Source organism: Phragmites australis, chromosome 19, assembly GCF_958298935.1.
Source record: "Phragmites australis chromosome 19, lpPhrAust1.1, whole genome shotgun sequence".
Taxonomy (NCBI): domain Eukaryota; kingdom Viridiplantae; phylum Streptophyta; class Magnoliopsida; order Poales; family Poaceae; genus Phragmites; species Phragmites australis.
Window position 1 is genome coordinate 26,129,147 of NC_084939.1, and position 20,434 is coordinate 26,149,580.

A 20,434-nucleotide genomic window follows, 5' to 3' on the forward strand; every position below is an offset into this window, starting at 1 on the left:
GGTGTTAGGGAGCGTTGTGCTCCCCCCATCCTGAGTGATGTACTTCAGTAAAGGGTCGTTGCTCACTTGGTGGTAGAGGCGTCCCTCTACCAAGGAGGATTCTCGCGGTTAGCCCGCTGACCTTTTCTGCTGACACATCATCGTCAGAGGTTGCTTGATTCTGAAGGTAGTCCGAGATCTGATCCATTCAAATCGTACCTGAATCGAGTAGGGCGTCCACATAGTGTCCACCCGAGGTCGACAACACCAAGGGAGGCATTGCCTCCAAAGTTGTTGCCTCTGGTGTTCTGTTTCTAAGCGGAGCATCCCTTCCACTCCGGCCCGAGACCGCAGCGGGTGGGCGTATGAGTCTTTTTCTCAAAGACTCCGATCGGGATAGGTTCGCAAGAAGAGGCTAGACGGGCCAGCCCATCGGCCAGGGAAGAAATCCTTGCGAGGGACGTGTGTAACTTCCCAGCTGATGGAGCGTTGCTCTAGCTTTCTCACTTCAGAGAGGTATGTCGCCATCGTCCGATCCGAGCACTGAAGACCCCTTGGCGACGGGGTTTCACCTAGTAGCGAGTCCCTCATCGCCAGTAGGTGTTTCTCCCTGCGTGGGCGATGCTCGTGTTCCGGTTAAGAGGCCCTCATACTCCGCTTCGCATTTAACAACTGGGAAAAATGGAATTGAACCATGTACCTGACGATACATGGTCCTGTGCTTGCTCCTTCCTGATCAGGAGGAAGCATGCCCCGCTTGACGACCAGTACCGCGTACGTGACCCTTTGAAATCCTGTAAGGTAGAACAAGGATTCCCCTTCCTGTGGGGAGTTATCGTTACTCATGCCCGAAGTTCGAGGTGTAGACCCTTCTGTTCGTCCTGGGGTTGAGCCTGCTCGGGGAAACGACACACACGATTAGTTCCCTGATATTCTTTTGTCGGATCGAATCATACCTGCCCGATGGTTTTGGTTCACGTCACGGAGCTGGGGGTGGCAGTCCTTGCGCGGTGAGTGATCCTCCGGGTGGGGCTGCCACCGAAGAAACCCGTTCCCCCAGAGCTTGCGGTTCGTGAGCTCTCCTTGGCGCCGGGAGCATGGATGCCTCAGCAGCCTCTCGGAGCCCTCGGATCCTAATCCGATGTCCTGAGTTTGGGACATATCGGCTCCGTCTGGGTCGTACCTAACGAAGAACACCTTACAGCAACTTGAATCACGAACTCGAAAATTGCTGACCGCCACACCCTCCCCTCCCTCTCCCACGACCCCTACACCCTCGTCCACAGGTACCGAGTCCACCTCTACCCCGAGACCATCCTCCAGTGCCATCCCTAACAGGTCCACTCACTAGGTGAAAAACAGATAAATGAGATATAATTTAGTGACGGGTCCTTATACAACCCGTCACTTATGTAGTCTTGGGTCGGGACCGGATCATGACCCGTCACTGATGATAGGTAATAAGTGACGGGTCGTATCTAAAGTCGTCACTAATATATAACATATTAGTGACGGGTCTTCTTGAGCTATTCATGAGTGACGGATCATATTACAACCCGTTACTTATGATCTGGTATTAGTGACGGGTCTCCCTGTTCCAATCATAACTGAGGAAGATACATTTTGCATATGACCCCTTCAAGCATGTATCTATGTTCAATATTACATTTTGCATATGACCCCTTCAAGCATGTATCTATGTTCAATATTATTCAATACATCAATATTTTACAGACGAGGAGTTAGCTCTCTCTAAGCTTGCGTAGGTGCTCCACCTCGCTGCCGAGGATGCCACAGCGCACCATGAAAATTAATTAAGAGGATACAACAATGATGAAACATACACAAATCTGCTACCATTCAAAACGACTTTTACATATTTTGACATAAATCAAAGAGAAAAGGAGCAAAACCTGTAAATATATTAGGTATACTTCAAATGCTGCTCACTTTACATTGATTTCACCTGCCTCGACCGGTGGTTTCAAGGTCTTGGAGCTCAGTGACTTTCCAACGATCACCTTTTTTACCTTGACAATGGACTGCTTCACCTTGGACACGATGTTGATGGAATGGCGCTGAGAAGGCTTCACAGCTTGAGTGGAGTCTGCCTTGTTTGCCTCTCCTTTTTTCTCCACTTCACTAGACATATGTCCTAGGTTGCTTTCTGCAACACTTTTCGCTTCTTTTGTATCCTCTGCAGCAGATTTAGCATCCTCAGGAACTGATTCCTTCACTACTTGCTCAGTGATGGTCGAGTAGTCCTTCACCTCAATGGCTTGAGCAGTTTTAGTTGTAGCTACAACCAAGTCGCTACTGTCTGCAGCAATATTTTCTTTACACAAGTCAGAAGTTTCCACACTGTTAGAATCAAACTCTTGGGCTGTCGTGGAATTAGACACATCAGTGGACTTCATGGGTTGGTCTCCAATCGGTAGTTTTTCAGTGCTCTTCTCAGCCATGAGCAGGCCTTGCAACGTTCTCCTCTTGATCTGGTTAACAACTTCAGGAGTAACTGATACCTCGGCAACACAGGACATGTCATCACTTGGGCTCCCATCATCGTTCTTCTCTTTCATAGCTTCAGCTTCTGAGAATTTCTCTTCAACGCTATTTGGTGCCTCAGCAACACCCTCTTGACCTTCACATGGCTTTGCTTCATCATTTTGCACATTCACAATAGAGCTAACCGGAACAAGTTCTTGACCAACACCGTCTGATTCTCCAACAGCTTCAGTATCTTGACCAGCACTCGCTTCATCAATAGGAGCGGTGACATCTGGATGGATTATTGCTTCAGGTCCATCAGCTACTTGTGATGTCAATTCTTGAACCCTGGCACCATCGTTAGCCGTTTCATTGGCATGGTCAGAAATAGTAGTTGTCACACAAGATGCTTGTGCTAAATTTGATGCTGATGCTTCAAATATCTCGCCAGCAATTTCGTCTTTAGGTGCTTCCTGGTGATCCTCAATACCAGCGGTTGCATCTGATGCTGCTAGTGTGGCACCATCAGTCGCAGCTTCCCCAATAAAATGGACTTGTTTTTCAGCATCTGCATGAGCTCTGCCACTACGCAAAGCCTTGTCACCGTCCTCTTCTTCTGACTTGTGTATAGCTTCTGCCTCAGCAGGTGTGAAGCCATGCACTGGTAATTCAGGTTCAGCAGTAACTTTTGTGTCTCCGGCTGGTTCTTGAGTTGCAGGTAGCTCTTGCATGGTTGGTGGGGTGGCTTGAGGTTGCGCTACTACTTTGCTCTCCGGTTCTGCAATACCATCAGTTTCGGAAGTTATTTTAGCACCTGCATTTTTGGCAGTTGAGTCAGCAGGCATGTCCATATTAGCGTCAGGGTTTTTACTCTTGTCTCCTAGGTTTTCTGCCGCACCAGAAGCTTCAGCAGTTCCAATTTCAGTTTCAGCAGCCTCCGATTGAGTAGTTATTTCAAATGATGTGTCAGCAATAACTTTGCTTTCTTCTTGTGCATCACTACATTCCAGCACCGAGACAGCTGCTTGTACTGCATCTTCTGCGGTCTCATCTTTCTTTGTTTCCTCAACAGCCTGCACGGTGCAAACAAAGTATATGTCAGGGGTGATGAGCTAAGAAGTAACGGGGACTTGGACTTGGTGGTGATTTTCCTTGTAGCTACTACTAGCTAGGGATTGGGATTTGGGATGCCGGCCGTGGAGACGGGAGACTGAAGAGGAGGGGGGAAGAAGAAGAGAAGAGGTGGTGGGTGCGGGAGCAACCCAACAGCTAAAAAGCCCATTTGGATTTCACGCTGGGATTGGGCCTCCCAAACAATTAAGGGAGGAGAAGCTACTACTCACTTGGATTTCACCCTCAGATCGCCGTATAAAGCCGCGGCGGAAGGAGGAGGAGGAGGAGGAGGAGGAGGCCCCACCCTCCATTCAGAGACAGACAGAGAGAGAGAGAGACCAGCCAGACCAGATCCCCCCTCGCCTCCCCCTCCCCTCCGCCTCTGCAAACGAGAAAGAGGGCAGACAACAACCGTTCCCCCGCCGCCGCCGCCGCCGGTGATCGAGGGGCTCTTCTTCCCTTCCTTCCCCTTCCCTTCCCGCGAGTAGAAAAGAAGCAGCAGCAGCAGCCATGTTCGGCTCCACCAACCGTAAGCACCTCACCCCGCCCCCTTCTTCTCTCGATTCGCCTCCTATTCTCGTCGATATGCTTCCTTTGCTCCTTCATCCTCTATTTCAAGTTTGTATTGCTATATTCCGTCACCTCCTCAGTCGATCTGATTCCATATCTGGATTGATGGATGTCTGCGCACGCTAGGGTTTGCTTTCCCGATTTCGAATAAATCACTAGGTTGGAAACTCGCAAGGATCAACGGAATACCTACGCTAAGCGCTTCCCCTCTTACTATGCTGGAGTACTACTTAATTAATAGGGGAGGGGTTCGGGCTCTCTTAACACGTGCACTACATGCAATCTTATACTACTCGCAAACAAAACAATGCCTAATGCTGTTTCTATACGCATGTTTGTTCTGCTGCTCATCCCTTCTTTTAAGCTAGCTCATACAATGTCACACCTGATTATGATTGCACTTCTTTCTTATGATTCTTGTTTCACTTGCTGCAACCCCTTACTTCACTGCTCACAACTCTTCTTATTTACTTTCGCAATGTTGTATACTTATTACTGTCATAACTCTCTTCTCATCTTCATTGCAGCATTCGGGCAGTCATCCACGAGCCCATTCGGCCAGTCCTCATTCGGAACCCAGCAGGGATTCGGCCAGGCTACCACTGCCGCCAACAATCCCTTCGCACCAAAACCATTTGGCAGCCCAACCACCACTTTCGGGGCACAGACTGGGAGCTCACTTTTTGGCACTACATCCACTGGCGCCTTTGGCCAGCAGCAATCCACTCCCACGTTTGGCACCCCATCCTCCTCCTCTCCGTTTGGGAGCTCCACGCCAGCTTTCGGTGCATCGCCCACCCCTGCCTTTGGTGCCACATCCTCCACCTTTGGCTCTGGTATGTACTATGCCAGCAATCTCAATGCTCGTCAATTTTTTTCCTATGTTACGTTTCCTTGATCCCTGGAAGAAATATTGTTATTCATCATATCAGCATTTGGTGAATCTCCACTCGTCACACACTTGCTAAGTGTTTGCCATCAAACTTTGATGGAATGCTACATATCAAAGGAAAACTGATGATAGACCAAATATGTTCACTTTCCAATAGAACTATGTAACTATGTGCACCTTGGGTAAATACGTGCATTCAGTGTGCCCCTAGGCGCAAGGCGGGTGACTGACCAGGGCCTAGCACCTAGTCGGTGGTACTAGGTGGGGCTATGTGGCCGCCTAAGGGAACACTGCCTGTATTTTGTGTTACACATTTTACTCATTCCATATATTGATGTTCTGTTCTTTTTCACGCCCAACGAAAATTACGATGCTGGATTTTCTATTTATTTCCTTTTCTTGCTGGATTGTCGGGTTGCTAGTGGCTCCCCTGTGCTTGTGATGTGATTGTCCTAGATTGTGGAGGCACTAGACTCTAAAGCCACTTTCTAGATTGTGTTAACGAGGATGACAGTTCGATGCTGACTTTTGGGGGGCTTCTTTTTTCCATGTTTCATAAGATTTGTTTATCTTTTTTTTACTGTCTGATAATGCATTCTACACTTGTTCTACATGGCTACTCAATTGAAGCTAACTTGATTCATGTGTTATTCTGTTGTTCTTTCTTAATCCTCTTTAGACCAATAGTGATGTAGTGTCTATGTTGTGACATTCTGCTCTGCCCCTGTTGTAGGATCTTTATTCGGACAAAAGCCAAGTTTTGGGGGTTTTGGATCATCTCCTAGCCAGTCAAGTCCTTTTGGTAGCACGTTCCAGCAAACACAGCCATCATTTGGCAGCAGCACTTTTGGTGCAACAACTACGCCGGCATTCGGCACCCCAACTACACCGGCCTTCGGCACCCCAACTACACCTTCCTTCGGCACCACAACTACCCCAGGATTTGGTTCAACGTCAACATCTTTATTTGGTGCTTCCAGCACCCCGGCGTTTGGCTCTACAGCCTTTGGTTCGTCCACTCCTGGTTTTGGATCTTCAGGAACTACAGCATTTGGCGCGAGCAGTACTCCAGGTTTTGGAGCTTTGAGCACGCCTTCATTTGGCACATCAACTAGTGCCTTCAATTTTGGTTCTTCAGTATCATTTGGGCAAACAGCAGCTTCATCCGGTAGCTCTCCCTTTGGCACAACTCCATCACCTTTCGGCGCGCAGACTTCTCCTTTTGGTAGGTTTTCCCGTTGGATATTCACATTATTTCTTAGCTAGTTATGATTACATGCTCACTGAAACTGAATTGTTGTCTTCGATTCAATATGATATAGTAGTTGGTTATTTGCAGATTCTTTTGTTCTTTTTTACTTCAGCAACCCTATTTTATTGCGGATCTTTCTTTTTTACTGTTTTCACCCTGGAAAAAATGTCATCTTTTACCCGTTTCACTAATTGTTTATTCCCTTTGAGTTTCAGGCTCACAGACAGCAGCGCCAACTTTTGGGCAAGCACAATTTGGTAACCAAGCTGGAGGAACCAGAATAAAACCTTATGCTCAAACACCAGATGTTGACAGTGCTACAAGTGGTACTCAGCCTGCTGCGAAACTGGATTCCATATCAGCAATGCCTGAATACAAAGACAAGAGTCACGAAGAATTGAGGTGGGAAGATTACCAGCGTGGAGACAAAGGTGAGGGAAACCCTCGTTCAAACCATCATGTTTAATTTCATGTATTTCTTTTAACATGATTATTTTTGTATGAACTGGAGCAACCAAGTAACTATTATGTTCTGGCTTATGCTACAGCATAGCTGGTGTTTTTCTTAAATACAATCAACTAATAAAACGTGCTATTTGATGCTCCCTTTATTAATTGTGTATTATGATTAGATTTATTTACTCCTTGTAACTTGTTCCTGTAGCTTATTCGTGAATTTCGTAATGTTTGGACTCTCAGGTGGACCAAATCCTTCTGGAACTCCAGCAGCGGCGCCTAGCTTTCCATCTACACAACCGAATGCTTTTACCGGTGCATTTGGCCAAGCTACTTTAAACCAATTTCCATCGACAGCAACAAACAATCCATTTGCTGCTAAGCCCTCAACTGGCTTTGGTTCTACTAGCACATCAATATTTAATTCGTTTAATAATGCATCAGCTGCAAGTTCGAGTCCATTCCCATCGTCCACTGGTAGCACACTATTTGGACAATCAAGTGGTTCTGCATTTCCAGCAAGTAGTTCACCATCTTTGTTTCCAAATACCACTCCTGCTTTTGCTCCGTCTTCGTTATTTGGCACATCATCAACGAATGCAAATCCATTCAGCACTAGCTTGTCGTTGGCTAACACTCAGTCAGTTGGGCTATTTCAATCTTCCCCAGCATTTGTGCAACCTCCATCAAGTACACCGGCTTTCTCCTCTGGAAGCCTATTCAGCACACCTAACTATGGTGGTCTGAGCGGGCCTTCACTTTTTTCGACAGTAAGCATTCCTTGCATTTTTCACTTTTTATGCTAGGTAATTCTTATCATATTACAATTATTATTAGTACTTAATTCTTTTCTGTATATATTTTGCTTTGCAAAGTTTATTGTTAACAAGTTGAATTTTGCTCCTAATGATTAAGCCAACATTTCAACCATCTGCCCCTGCTCAAACTTCAAGCATGTTCTCCTTCCAACCTCCGACTCAACCAGGTCAGTATTTTGTCTCCAAATCATTCTCTGTTGTTTATAATTTATCTTCAAAAAATAATTTGTGCCTAACTTACTTTTGCAATGGCTGCATGGATACTGCAGCTCCTACAGGTGGATTCCCTGGTTTTTCCAACACTACAAATCAGGCCCTGATTGGACAGCCGTATGATCTCTTGCTACTTCTCAAATGCGCGTGATTATTCTTTTCCTTTTTTAGTAATTTGATGGATTAAAACACTTATTAGCTATAATACGGCAAAGGAAAACAATACTATGATCGGTGTAATGTGGAGATGGATGGTGTTGGCAAAGAAGAAAAATATTTGATGGTTCTTTGAGCCTATACTATAGCTTATATGCGATGCCTTGAAACTGCTGTATGGTTATTTTCTCTCTTAAGAACATGGTTTTGACTTAGATCATAATTATCCTCTGAATTCACAAATGAGTTTTGGCAACACATATGATTCTTTTTTCTAACTTATACATTATCCATTTTAACTTAAAGTATCCTGTTGCATATGTGACACAGAACTCCTAGCCAGTCCAATATGGTCATGCAGCCTGCTCCTGTTCCGCATCCATTCGGGACACTTCCTGCATTGCCTCATATGTCCATTGGAAATGCTGGATCTTCTCCTTCGGTTCAATATGGAATATCAAGTTTGCCAGTTAGTTTTATTTTTGTCTTAAATATTTCCAATTGTTTTTATAGAGTGGCTGGACTGTAGAGATAGCAAGATGGTTGTTCATTAGCAACGTGTGGTACTAAGGGTGCTATGAGCAGGTGTCATAAGAGCAACATTTTTCTGGCTTGCAGGTTGCTGAGAAGCCACTTCCGAGCAGAACATTATCCATGGTGGTTCCTAGGCATTTGTCACATAGAAGGATAAAATTGCTCCCAAGAAAATATAATCCAATATCTGATGGCAAGGTAATGACCTGTAAGCACATAAATTTTGTGTGCAAAGTTTTGTTTTATGATTCATTTATGGAACTTGTGAAAGGCATGAAGAAAGCATGGAATGTGACTCAGTTTCTTTTGTTATTCCTGTAGGTTCCATTCTTTGCTGATGATGAAGAATCTCCGTCAACACCAAAAGCTGATGCCTTCTTCATCCCTAGAGAGAACCCGAGGAATCTGATAATCCGTCCAATCGATCAGTGGCCTTCACGGAGTGGAATCGACAGGCAATTGATTCCAAAGGACTCAGCTGACTTGGAAAAATATAAAGGTAAAATATTGTCATTACATTACAGTACTGGAATTCCTATTGCCCCCCTTGAAATAAGGCACCATGATCCATGACGTTTGAAGCAAAAGACAGCTTATGTAACTGTTTCTTTAGAATTATTCTTTTTGCTTTTCTTTTGACTCAACTTCCATGGTGTATGAATCTGTTGGGCTGTGAATGTGCTGATCTCAGGAACTTGTGCAGGTGCTTCCTCAGAAAGTGAGCGTGATAAGACTGACATGTCACCAAGCAGGCCTTCTCCAGTGGAAAATGGCAATCACCGTGAGCCCAAGGCTGTGACTCGGCATGGGAACGGTACTTCAGTTGAGAGGCTGATGCCTAAGCTCCCACATGCAGATTACTTCACGGAGCCTAGCCTAGAGGAGCTTGCCGCCAAGGAACGTGCTGAGCCAGGCTACTGCTGTCGGGTGAGGGACTTTGTTGTTGGGCGTCATGGTTACGGCAGCATCAAGTTCCTGGGGGAGACAGATGTAAGGGGCCTGGATCTGGAGTCAATTGTGGAGTTCAATAACCGCGAGGTGATTGTGTACAAGGACGATAGCAAGAAGCCCCCGGTGGGTGAGGGGCTGAACAAAGCCGCAGAGGTGACTCTTCTGAACATCAAGTGCATGAACAAGAAGACTGGTGAGCAGTACCTTGAGGGTCCGAGGGTGGACAAGTACAAGGAGATGCTGGTGAAGAAGGCTGAGGAGCAGGGCGCTGAGTTTGTGTCTTTTGACGCTGCCAAGGGAGAGTGGAAGTTCAGGGTGAAGCACTTCAGCGCCTACGGGTTTTGGTGAAGGCGCAGCAGTCCCTGCAGTAGGAGGATCAATGATGTACTGTAGTCATCAATCACATTGCGACGTTTTTGTTTGCTTTGTTGGCGTAGTAGTAATTTGCACGCTGTGCTGTCAATGTCATGCATGGATTTTGTTATGCTTTTGTACAGATTGTTTTTCTCGTTGCTGTAATGTTTGCATATTGTGCATGTACTGCTTTGCTAAAATAATAAGCACAAAAGACAATTATTTTAGTAACCGTAGCAATAACAGCATTAACTTGATTGGCACTAATGCAACATAACGCAACGTGTGTCTCTGCTTTCTGCCTGTCAAAGCAAGCATCCCCTTTGTTGTTGCTCACAGCATGTTTTTTGTTTTGTTTGGTTTTTGGTTGGGCTGTTTGTTTTGTGTGAACAGTAATCTGCAGTGAATCTGGTACTGTGCCTATTTGACTGCAGCACAGGCAGCGGTACTGTAGCACTGAATCTGGATCGTCTATTTCCAAACTAACAGATTCACGGGTCGCTTCAGCGAAAAAAGAATTTTTGCACTTCCAAATAGCGAAAATATTTATTTTTTCACTATTTGGAACCGCGAAAATTAAATGTAGCGTGGAAATTATTATTTACTGCAGAGCATAAATTATATTTTTGTGGTCCTGTAGCACAAAAATATTTAATTTGGATGTCACGTTGCTCACTAAAATCGCTTGTTTTAGTCCGTTTTCACAAGTATATCTCCAGAGCCTGTAATTTTATTATCGGGGCTTACTAAAACAAATGCCCCCAGCTCTTCTTCAACAATTTTTAAAGTTGTCTTTGACGGAAATGTGTAGGTAATATACCATAGAGACGATCACACATGTGAATTGGATCTGCGAGTGAGATTTAATATGATTAAAGATCTATTAGAGTTTAGAGTTATAATGAGCTTTAATGTAATTAAAGACCTATTAACATGCTCTATATAAAAGAAGGTAGGGGCCATGAGTGAAATAGTTTTGCCACCAAAAACCCTGGCCGCCACCTCTTTCCCGAACTCCATGAGAAATCCTAGCCGAGTGCGCGGTACTAGCACACAGGCGTACGGCGTTCAATCCCTATACGTGTGGACATCGTAGAGGCGCTGTTGTTATTACGGTGCTGATCTTCTTGGCTTGAAGATCGAGACGCTTCTGTCCGGCTGGTCGAGGACCTACTCGGCTGGTTGACACATCTGCTCGCATGGTCGTGGAGCACGACACGATCACTCGGTACTGGTCGCAAAGCGTGAAACGACCACTCGGAGGCCGGAGCTGGTCGAGGACGCGGCAGACCTGTTCGCTGGCTGGTCAAGGAAATTGACTACTTCCTCTTCGTGGTCGCGGAGGTGGTCGAGGAGCGACTGCATTGACACGCATGATGTTGGATCGATCTACTCCAACTCTTCTTTGAAAAGACATCTAGGCTCTCTATGTGGATTTTGACTAATTGATGACAAACAATTAAGAGACTAATGTGTTTATTAAGGTTATGAACAGGTTTTAGTTTCGTTGGAGAAATTAAACGACGATGACGTCCCTCAAAAGAAAAGAGAAACATCATGTAGTTCCTCAATAGGTTTTAATTCGCTTTATTTTCGAATTTGAGTTCAGAAATGCCGCTCTATCAAGACGGACACGTATTGATAGTTTTGATGGTGTCTCAGTGCTCAAGTATCCTTCTAGAACTAAAAATTCAGAGACATAATAATCTACGGACACCGGGTAAGTGCTGTTTTTGTCTGAACCCGGAGTCTCCGAGTTGGACTGGATACTCTGGATTCTGGACAGCAGCCTGAAGTCTCCGTGTAAAGCTTCGAGCCAGGCTCTTGGGATGGGTTTAATATTTTAACTCGGAGTCTCCGGGTGACCAGAGTCTCCGGACTATACTCCGACAGAGAGTTTCGGTTAGAGCCTAAAAGTTTCACGAGACCCTCCGGGTTCTGTGTTCATCCAGACCCTCCCGGTTGGGTTTCGAACAAGCTCGTGGTTGTGCGATTTGTGCCAACCCGAAGTCTCCGGGTTGACCAGGATACTCCGGGTCAGTTCAAAAGGCACAATAACGGTTAGTTTTGAGGGGAGGATATAAATACCCCCTCACCCCCTCCTTCATTTGCTGCTAAACAACTCATGGACAAACTCATTCATAGCTATTCAATAGCCCTCCTAACTCCTCTAAAACCTCAAATCTTGGAAGATTTGGAGCGTAGGGTTGGGAGAGTGAGATTAAGAGCTAGTGAGCTTAAATCCAATCTTGAGCACTTGAGTTCATTGTCAAGCCGTCGATCCGTATTCTTTACTCTTGGAGCCTTGAGCTCCTAGACGGTTAGGCATCGCCCGGAGAGCATCCAAGCTTGTGGAGTGTCCCGAAAAGTTTGTATTACCCCAACGATTTGAGTAAAGAACCCTACCTTATCTTGGTGGTCGCTTGGGTGAGGAAAGGGTTGAAAGAGACCCAGCTCTTTGTGAGCTCCTCAATGGAGACGTAGGCACTTCTTTATGGAGTGGGCAAACTTATGGATACAAATTCTTGTCTCCTTTACTTTCTTGCATATTTTCTTGTTCTAGTTGATTTTAAGCGATTTGCCCTGATCTACTTGCTTGCGAGTGTGTAGTTGTAGGTTGTTAGTCAATAGGTCTTTAGACATAAGAATACATATACATCAAGACCCACACATGACATAGGGTATTACTCTAACCGGAGGCTCAAACCTGTCTGCATCGTATGTCTTGTTTCGTGCTCGATCCCTGATCTCGAAGGTACTCCAGTCTATTTACAGACATATTGTCAAGAACTAACCTTCGACATGGGCCATCGCTGGCCGCCCAAGAATCGCGTTGTCCGTGATCCCAAAGTCTGCCACATCAAACATGCCCTTCTCAGCCGAAAATTTATAAGCCTAATTAATTCAACAAGCCATGCAAATGTGAATCAAATTATAAAATAGAATATGAGTCGCCCTATGCCCTTACTCTTTTTTTAACTACAAATATAGTTCCATGATTGACCGAAAATTTCTGGGCGGCATCTCAGAAATCGAAGGAAATTTTCTTTGGTTTGGGCCTGGCACTCGGCCCGTGGTCTGATCCGTTGAATCATAGCATCCTTCATTGCTTGACTGGTAGGATACCTAGAACCTTGGGTCACCTCATTCTGCGTATACTCCCAGGCCACTTGATTCCCCTCATTCACCACAAGGTTGTTAAAGTTTGGATTGTTCCAGTCTACGGGAACCGGAGCATCGTCCTCATCATCCGAGATGTCATAATCAGGAGACTCATCAGCCTGAAGATCATCCTCCTGCATCTGTTCAATTAGAGAAGGAATTCGCTCCCCCTCATCTGCCTCACCGGTCGGTTCAGTCGGATAATCCGATGAACGTGCACCATCCGGATCGACATCCTCCTCATTATCTTCCTCATCACCCTCCTCCGCGTACTCCACACCTTGCATCTCCCCAGCTATCTCCTTATTCTTCCATTGCACAAGAAACATCAGAGACCAACCTCTGTGCACAACATTCCGCAGATATCTCTTCCACACATGATCTTCCCAGAGCGGGAACACCTCCTAGTACACACCTTCTCTGATACAGTTGCCCACAATGCTAATAGTCATCTCTTGAACTTCGGGGTCTATTTTGAAACCCCGCATCAACCACGCATACAAGTGTCCGACACTTTTGTGCATAGGTCTTGAGATACCCTTGTCCATTGACTGAAATACGGACAATACTACCCCTTCCGGACCATATAATATTTCACTGTCCCCATAAAAAATCCTAAACTGCTACATATCCGACATACCTGGTAACCATCGACAAAAACTCTTACATTATTGCAACCGAACAAAAATAAGTATGTAAAACTACATCTACAATGAAAAATTCAGTTACGACTACACTATATCTAAAACCTACATCTAATACCTAACATATGTCTAAATACTACATCTAATTACTAAGATATACGTTTAAACAGTATCTAATTACTAAGCTATATCTAACCCTAATTAAAAAATTAGATCTACACTCTAACATAAATCTAGTGACTATCCTACCAAGTTTGTAAAAAAATTCTAGATCTCGTATCATATCTATGTCAACATTTAACACTATTGGCTATCCTACCAGGTTTATGAAATAATCTGAGAAAAAAATATACCTCTTCTCTCCGGCAGAGCTTCACCGTAAGTTTCCCCTCTCCCCTCCCCTCTCCTCTCTTCTCCTCTCCTCTTCTCTTGGCTTGGGTGTGGAAGGAAATGAGTGCTGACGTCGGCAGGGCCGGCACCGCCGGGCTAAATAGCTAGAAGATCTCGCCCACTCAACGGGCGATACCTTTTGGGTGGGACCGCGCGGCGCCGCACCCACGAAGGTCTCGCCCGTTCAGCGGGCGAGAACTTCATCTCGCCCAGTGAACGGGCGAGATCTACCTCTCTCCGATTAATTAAATCGCATAAAAACAGTAGACACCTGGGCCCACAGCATCTCGCCCGTTCAACGGGCGAGACCTTGTTCTCGCCCGTTGAACGGGCGACGGTAGGTTAGATATGGATTTTTTTTTTGAAAACGTTTATTCTTGAAATTATTAAAAATATATATATAAAAAAATTCTCCGTTGAAGGGGCCTCTAACCCTAGCTTCAGGCGCTGCCATCTCCAACAGCCGCCAGCTGCCTCCCGGCGATTTCCAACTCCCAGCCACCACACCAGGGGGGCATCCAACCAGTCGAATCCACATGTCTTCGTGCCGCCGCCGTCCCGACTGGGTCCTCCTCAACATCCATGCCGTCGCCGGCTTCCACAGCAACGGTACCACCGCCAGAGATAGCACCAGGAACGGGAAGACCATCGAGGTATCACTCTGCCCCGCGCTCCCACCACACCCCTCCAACCTGTTCGTGCACAGCTCCGATATGAACGTGTGCGTGCCCCCGGTTATCGTCTGCACGGTGGACGACCTACTCCTCCTACGCGTCAACATGGGGTGTGGACCCTTCTCCCTCTCGCCTGTGGACTGCGACTATTTCATCTACCGGGCTCACGCCAGTCGCCCGTCGCTTGAGAGGCTGCAGCGCCCGCACCCTTTCTTCCAGAACTCCGACGTGGGCCTCCTTCCTCGTCCGGATGGCCACTACACCGTCGCCGCGTTGATTGCCATAGGCCCTGTTCACCAGTACGTACTCCACTTGTTCCACTCTAAGATCTCGAGCTGGAGTTGCAGCACACTGTCTGTGAAGGCGCCACAGAGGGAGTTCCCAGTGAAAATCCCCAGTCACTCGGGTCGGCTTCATCATCATTTGACAACCACCGTGATCACCATCGGAGGTGAAGGTGGTACTATGGGCTGGGTCGACCTTTGGCGTGGCATCCTCTTCTGCGATGTTCTCGACAACAAGCCCTCCCTCCGTGGTGTGTCACTTCCCTTGCCGTTGAAGGAGATGAGCTATAACAATGGCATGGGAATGAAATTAGGCGCTGCTGGGCAACGCCGTGGCATTGCCTTCATCAGAGACAAGGGCTGCCTCAAGTTTGTTCACTTGGAAATTAGTGACGTTCGTCTTCCCGGCTACGATGATGAAACAGGAGCGCCCTCTTTCCGAACGGATGACTGGGCGGTCACCACATGGACCAACACAAAGATGACTGACTCCTTTGAGGATTGGCACCAGGACTACATGGTCCAAGCTTCGGACATCACAATCGACAACCCAGCGATTTCAGAGGTGCTGGAATCTGGGTTGCTGCGCAAACCACGGGGCAATGGGGCTGCAGCAGAGGAGCTAGCCTTGCAGAACCTCTCGATGTATCAGCCCGCTCCCTGCGTGAACGGTAAAGATGTTGTTTACTTGGTGGCCAGGGAGAAATTTATGCACCCGAAGGCATGGATTCTCGCTGTTGACATGGAGAATAGCGAACTGCAAGCTGTAGTAGAGTTTGGCGCTCAAATACATCTTGGTGCAACTGTCATCTATTGCCCTAGTAGCATCTCCAAGTATACGAATCCTGCGAAGTACATTAATCCGTCAACTACCCCAGGTAATTAGCTTCTTGTATTATTGCTGCAAATGCCTGCTCCTCTGACTTCCATCTGCTTGGTGTTTAATTAATTATCCATTATAATTAATACTGTACTGATATATGCTCAACAAATTTCGGTCGTGGCATCTGTCAGTGAAATTCTTTTGTCATCTGTTTCGTTTCTTATTAATTATCCTTTGTAATTCATTTGGTTCTACATTGACATTTGTTTCTCTTGTGTATTGCTATACTGCTTTGAGTATAAGCTTTCCAAGAAATTGTTGGTTAATTCTGCTGCGTGTTAGTTGTTTCCTTAATGCAGTTGAGTCTTAGCAGCGCACGAGCCCACAACTCCATGTGTGCGAGCCGTGCCGTAGAAGTAGTGCTAGCGTGGCGAGTGTCGCACGTCCGAAGTCGGGCCTTGCACGGCGAATCCGGATCGTGGCCTAGAGTCACGGCATGCCTTTCAGTTTTGCATGTAACAGAGTCAATAAGAGGAGAAAACCAGAAAACAAACGGGTAACAGTACACCCGCAAAAATTCTCTGTCTTCCACCTTCCGTTCGTGAGTGTTCGTGAGCTCGAGAGAGTCCGCGAGATCGAGAGTTTCCCTGTCAGAAATGGCTGGTGATGAGACTCTTTATCATTTATTCCACCTCAATTAGCAATCTTACAAATGGTTGCACAATTAGATAGATATTAGGGGTAGCGGACATGGTTGAAATTGCACAACTAGATATTACGGGCAGTGGACGTAGTTGAAAATATAACTAGTGTCATGTGTCGGTTAATGTGGCCCAGCCTTAGGTCCATGATGATGCGCATTGTTCTGAAGGATTATGTTTCCTTTGTACCTACTACCATGTTGATTTTAGTAACGAATGTGAAGATATAAAGATAAGGATAAGACAGAGTGCAAATGCAACAATTTCTTAGGAAGGCTTTGTTGCATATGAATTGAAATGATGTTTCCTTGCTAAAGGAAAACATTTTATTTTATCTACAACCTACTCCAGCAAGGTACATGTCCTATTGAGATTATGCTTCCTTTGAACCCAGTTGAATTTAGTAGCGTTTGTGAAGCTACCATGATAAACATATATGGAAATGCAACTATTTTTTGGGAAAGCTCTGTTGTATCTAAAATTCTCAATGAAAGTGATGTTTCCTTTCAAAAAAGAAAGATGTACTTTATAAGCTTCTTGTTTCACCAAGTATTTATGTTGTTTCATTGTGTGCTATAACAGTTGAGAAGGGTCCTGCGGGATTAAATGATCAAGACAGTGCTGCGGAGTAATTTGTGCTCCAATGATGTGCGTGATGCTCACTTGCCAGGGGTGTTTTAATAATCTTAGTGTTCACAGTGATCTCATGATGTCACTTGTGACATATGTATAGAAGTAAGGTTGGAGGACCTATGCTTGTGAATTTATGTTTGCCTTTCTAAGTCGAACCAGCTTGTGGTCATGAAGTCACCGTTAAAGAATTGGTTGTTCTTTTGTGATTTATTTGCTTGCTACTCAAAACACTTTTATATAGTGGGTGATTCGCACTTTTGGCTCTTCGGTTCTGATTCTGCACATTTGCCACCGGAAAGATCCTAAACTCATGCATATATGCCACCAGAATCGTCAACAATGTGCTCTAGCTGCCCCCGAGTGTAAAGATGCTTAACACCGTCAATTTAACACCTCAATATATGCTGCAGCGCGCATATTTAGGGTATGTTTGATTGTCTGTATGAGTTTTCATAGAGCTGCGACACATATCTTGGATGAGTAGAAGCAGGCTGAGGGAAGCTATATTTTGAGAAAAAAAAAGAATGTTGGTAGGCCAGTGCTGCGGATGCAGGCCGAGTTGGGTTTTTGATTGGTTGGCCGTAGGGGGTTGGGGGTTGGATGCGTTGTGAAGCTAATAGGTTGTTTGTTTCACATGGTTATGATGATCATACACCTAAGGTGTGGTGTGCTTACCCTCTTACCCTGAGTTTTGATGGAATGGATTTCACTAAATCCTCAGAGCACATGCACATGACAGTTATATGATGCACTTTTTCATGTGCTTGATCACCCTACATGAATTAATTGACTTGTTTCGCAAATTATGAACATGTTTTGGTTGTCCTTCCACATGACAAACAAATATAGGCCAAGTATTGACTAACATCGCGAACCAACCATATTAGCAACATACACCATATTTGTAATAAGCATGCAAGAGAGTAGCAATATCATGGCCACCCAACAAGTTTACACAACAAATTGTTTAACAATACCAGTAGAGCTCATCTTCTTCCTAGTGAACTGGTAAATGAGACTAATTCATTTGCGGCTGCGTCAAAAAAAGAAGGAACACATTACTTTGCCACGAAACTAAGAACTTGTACAATCAGCACGGTATGCCTTCCACTAGAAGTTATCTGCTACTACAAAACAGAGTTTAAACATGTCCAAATCACAAAATGGGGGATGAATCATGTTTTTTTTGTTGTTCTTGCAATGTTCGTGCAAAATCCAAGAGAGGCCTGATGACTTCTCCATCCTGCAAAATCCAAGAAATGAGTAGGCGGTTTCTTTTTGAATTACTCATAATATGTATGATATGAACTCAAAGATCTTTGTTAAATTGCTACATAAAAACGGGCGTCTTTCAACATGATTTAGTGGTTAGGTTATGTCATAGGTTCAAATCAAATTTTTGTTATGCTATCACAGATATGGTTCCTACTTCAGAAAATTCAGAAGTTCAACCCTCTCATGGTCCCCACACAGATTTTTCATTATCTCAACCTATCCTGGAAGATATGTATACTTGTCTCTAAATTAGAGGAAGATATGGTCAACAAACCAGATAATTTATATGCTTGTCTTTAAATTAGTGGAAGATAGGTCAACAAACCAGATAATTCTTATCGTACTTTATATTCATGCTTTGCAATTACATATGGCCATAGCAAAGTGTAACCTATGCAACAAACCAGAAAAACCAGAATTTGCTTCTCCACCGGAAGCACGCACACATCGTTGCAGGAGGCAGTCTGTAGGACTAATATTCAAAACAAATTTCTGATTGAACTTGCATTAAATTGGCATACCTATCCACATTTGCATCAAAACTTTTGTTTTATCAGTTTTGATTGCACCACGCAACAGCAAAGATCAGAATTCATCACCAATTTGATCCCACCTAAGTGTTGAAACTTCAAAGTACCCAAATCTATCAACTATTCAATAAAAATAGGCAATTTTTGCATCGTCATACGACAAGGAGAAAAAGGGAAGAATTTTTGCTTCCATTTTTTGAACTGGATTGCCTTTTCTTAATCATCAAAAGAGAGGCAGGAATTGGAAAATTACCGTTTTGGCTTTACCTCATTTTGCCCATGCTTTTATGGTTGAAACTGACGCCTGTGACTCGGCATTTGTCGGATGATTAACTCCTGTCGCAGGGATCCCGAGAGACCCTTTTTTAGAGATTCGGCCGGGGGGATGATCCTGAATAAGTTCGTCGGAGAAATAAATGGGAATGAATGCAACGGCCGGTGGTGGGGGTGTTGACCTAGTGCAAGAAGAAGTAAATGCACCGGAATTTAGACAGGTTCGGGCCGTACGGGGGCGTAATACCCTACTCCTGTATGGATGCTATAACTGTCCCAAGGATGTTACTGGTTACAAGAATATGGGCCTATCTAAGAGCTTGGAGCTCCTTGTTCTTCGGCTGGAACTGGGCTCAGCCTTCCTCACAGTGTTTCTCTTGCGCTGTGTTCTTCGTGTCGGCTCTTGGTCTCTATTTTGCTATTCTTCGTCTCTTGTTCTGTCGCCCCCTTGCTTCTGTGCCGCCGGCTGTTTTAAGTACTCGCCGGCCGCGACATGCCCTGAACGGAAGGAGGGGGCTCGAGTTCTGAGATACCATAAATGGAAGGGGCGTCATCATTTCTTCTGGGCGAAGTGACCGGGGGTGGAAAATGCGTCGCACGCCCGGTCACCCGTCACCATAAATGCCTTGGCAACGGGCGCCGTGGAGAGGGCCCACCGGGCAGCCGCAGAGCAACCCGGCGTGCTCGCCCTGTCTTGTTCCCCTGCCACAGCAGCGCGGCAAACGAAATGTCTTGATCCTTACGACGTTATCCTGAGACAAGCCGGATGGCACGGGACGGGACCCGTGCAATTAATGATCACACGCCTCTCTGCCAAAATATGGTAGGAACTGACGCTGAGCGCGGCGGGAGCAGTTAGAGGTGTCAGGCCACGCACGCTCATTAAATGCGGTCTCGGGTCTCTGACTGGTTGACACCTCATCGGTAGGCCCCTCGGGGGTCTTTCTGGGTCGTCGGGGTACCGAGTGCTCGGGGGTACTGTTCACATCCCCGAGCACTCTCTCCCGAGAATGCCTATCCTTGTCCTCGAGATGCCGGGTGCTCGGGGGTATTGTTCACCTCCCCGAGCACTTTCTCCCGAGCACTCTTGAACGGACCCTCGGGGAACCGGGTGCTCGGGGGCTGCCGCGTGCAGCCCCGAGCACTCTCTCCCGAGCACTCTTGTACGGATCCTCAGGGAATCGAGTACTCGGGAGCTGCTGCACGCAGCCCCGAGCACTCTCTCCTGGAACTTAGCTCTTCTGATCGTCGGGGGACTAGGGTGCTCAGG

General features: G+C 45.7%; 3 protein-coding genes across 4 annotated transcripts; 2 read left to right on the forward strand and 1 right to left on the reverse strand.

The window, feature by feature from the left end:
- Positions 1-1,925: 1,925 nt before the first annotated feature.
- LOC133900319 (uncharacterized) lies at positions 1,926-3,890 on the reverse strand. Its single transcript, XM_062341404.1, has 2 exons — positions 3,810-3,890; positions 1,926-3,539 (listed from the first exon to the last, which is right to left on the reverse strand). The coding sequence occupies exons 1-2, from the start codon at positions 3,888-3,890 to the stop codon at positions 1,926-1,928; spliced, it is 1,695 nt and encodes a 564-aa protein (XP_062197388.1).
- LOC133900077 (nuclear pore complex protein NUP98A-like) lies at positions 3,879-10,002 on the forward strand. 2 transcript variants are annotated; one of them, XM_062341178.1, is made up of 11 exons: positions 3,879-4,108; positions 4,677-4,985; positions 5,775-6,266; positions 6,509-6,724; positions 6,993-7,519; positions 7,665-7,734; positions 7,837-7,897; positions 8,267-8,405; positions 8,555-8,668; positions 8,792-8,969; positions 9,162-10,002. In XM_062341178.1, exons 1-11 carry the CDS (start codon positions 4,090-4,092, stop codon positions 9,767-9,769), a joined length of 2,733 nt encoding a protein of 910 aa, XP_062197162.1. In that variant the 5' UTR covers positions 3,879-4,089; the 3' UTR covers positions 9,770-10,002. The 2 variants fall into 2 exon arrangements, with proteins under 2 accessions (XP_062197162.1, XP_062197163.1); XM_062341179.1 differs by having other exon boundaries at positions 3,880-4,108; positions 9,174-10,002.
- Positions 10,003-14,398: 4,396 nt separating this feature from the next.
- LOC133899890 (uncharacterized) lies at positions 14,399-17,351 on the forward strand. The gene is made up of 2 exons (XM_062340924.1): positions 14,399-15,807; positions 17,036-17,351. Exons 1-2 carry the CDS (start codon positions 14,508-14,510, stop codon positions 17,083-17,085), a joined length of 1,350 nt encoding a protein of 449 aa, XP_062196908.1. The 5' UTR covers positions 14,399-14,507; the 3' UTR covers positions 17,086-17,351.
- The last annotated feature ends 3,083 nt before the right edge of the window (positions 17,352-20,434 follow it).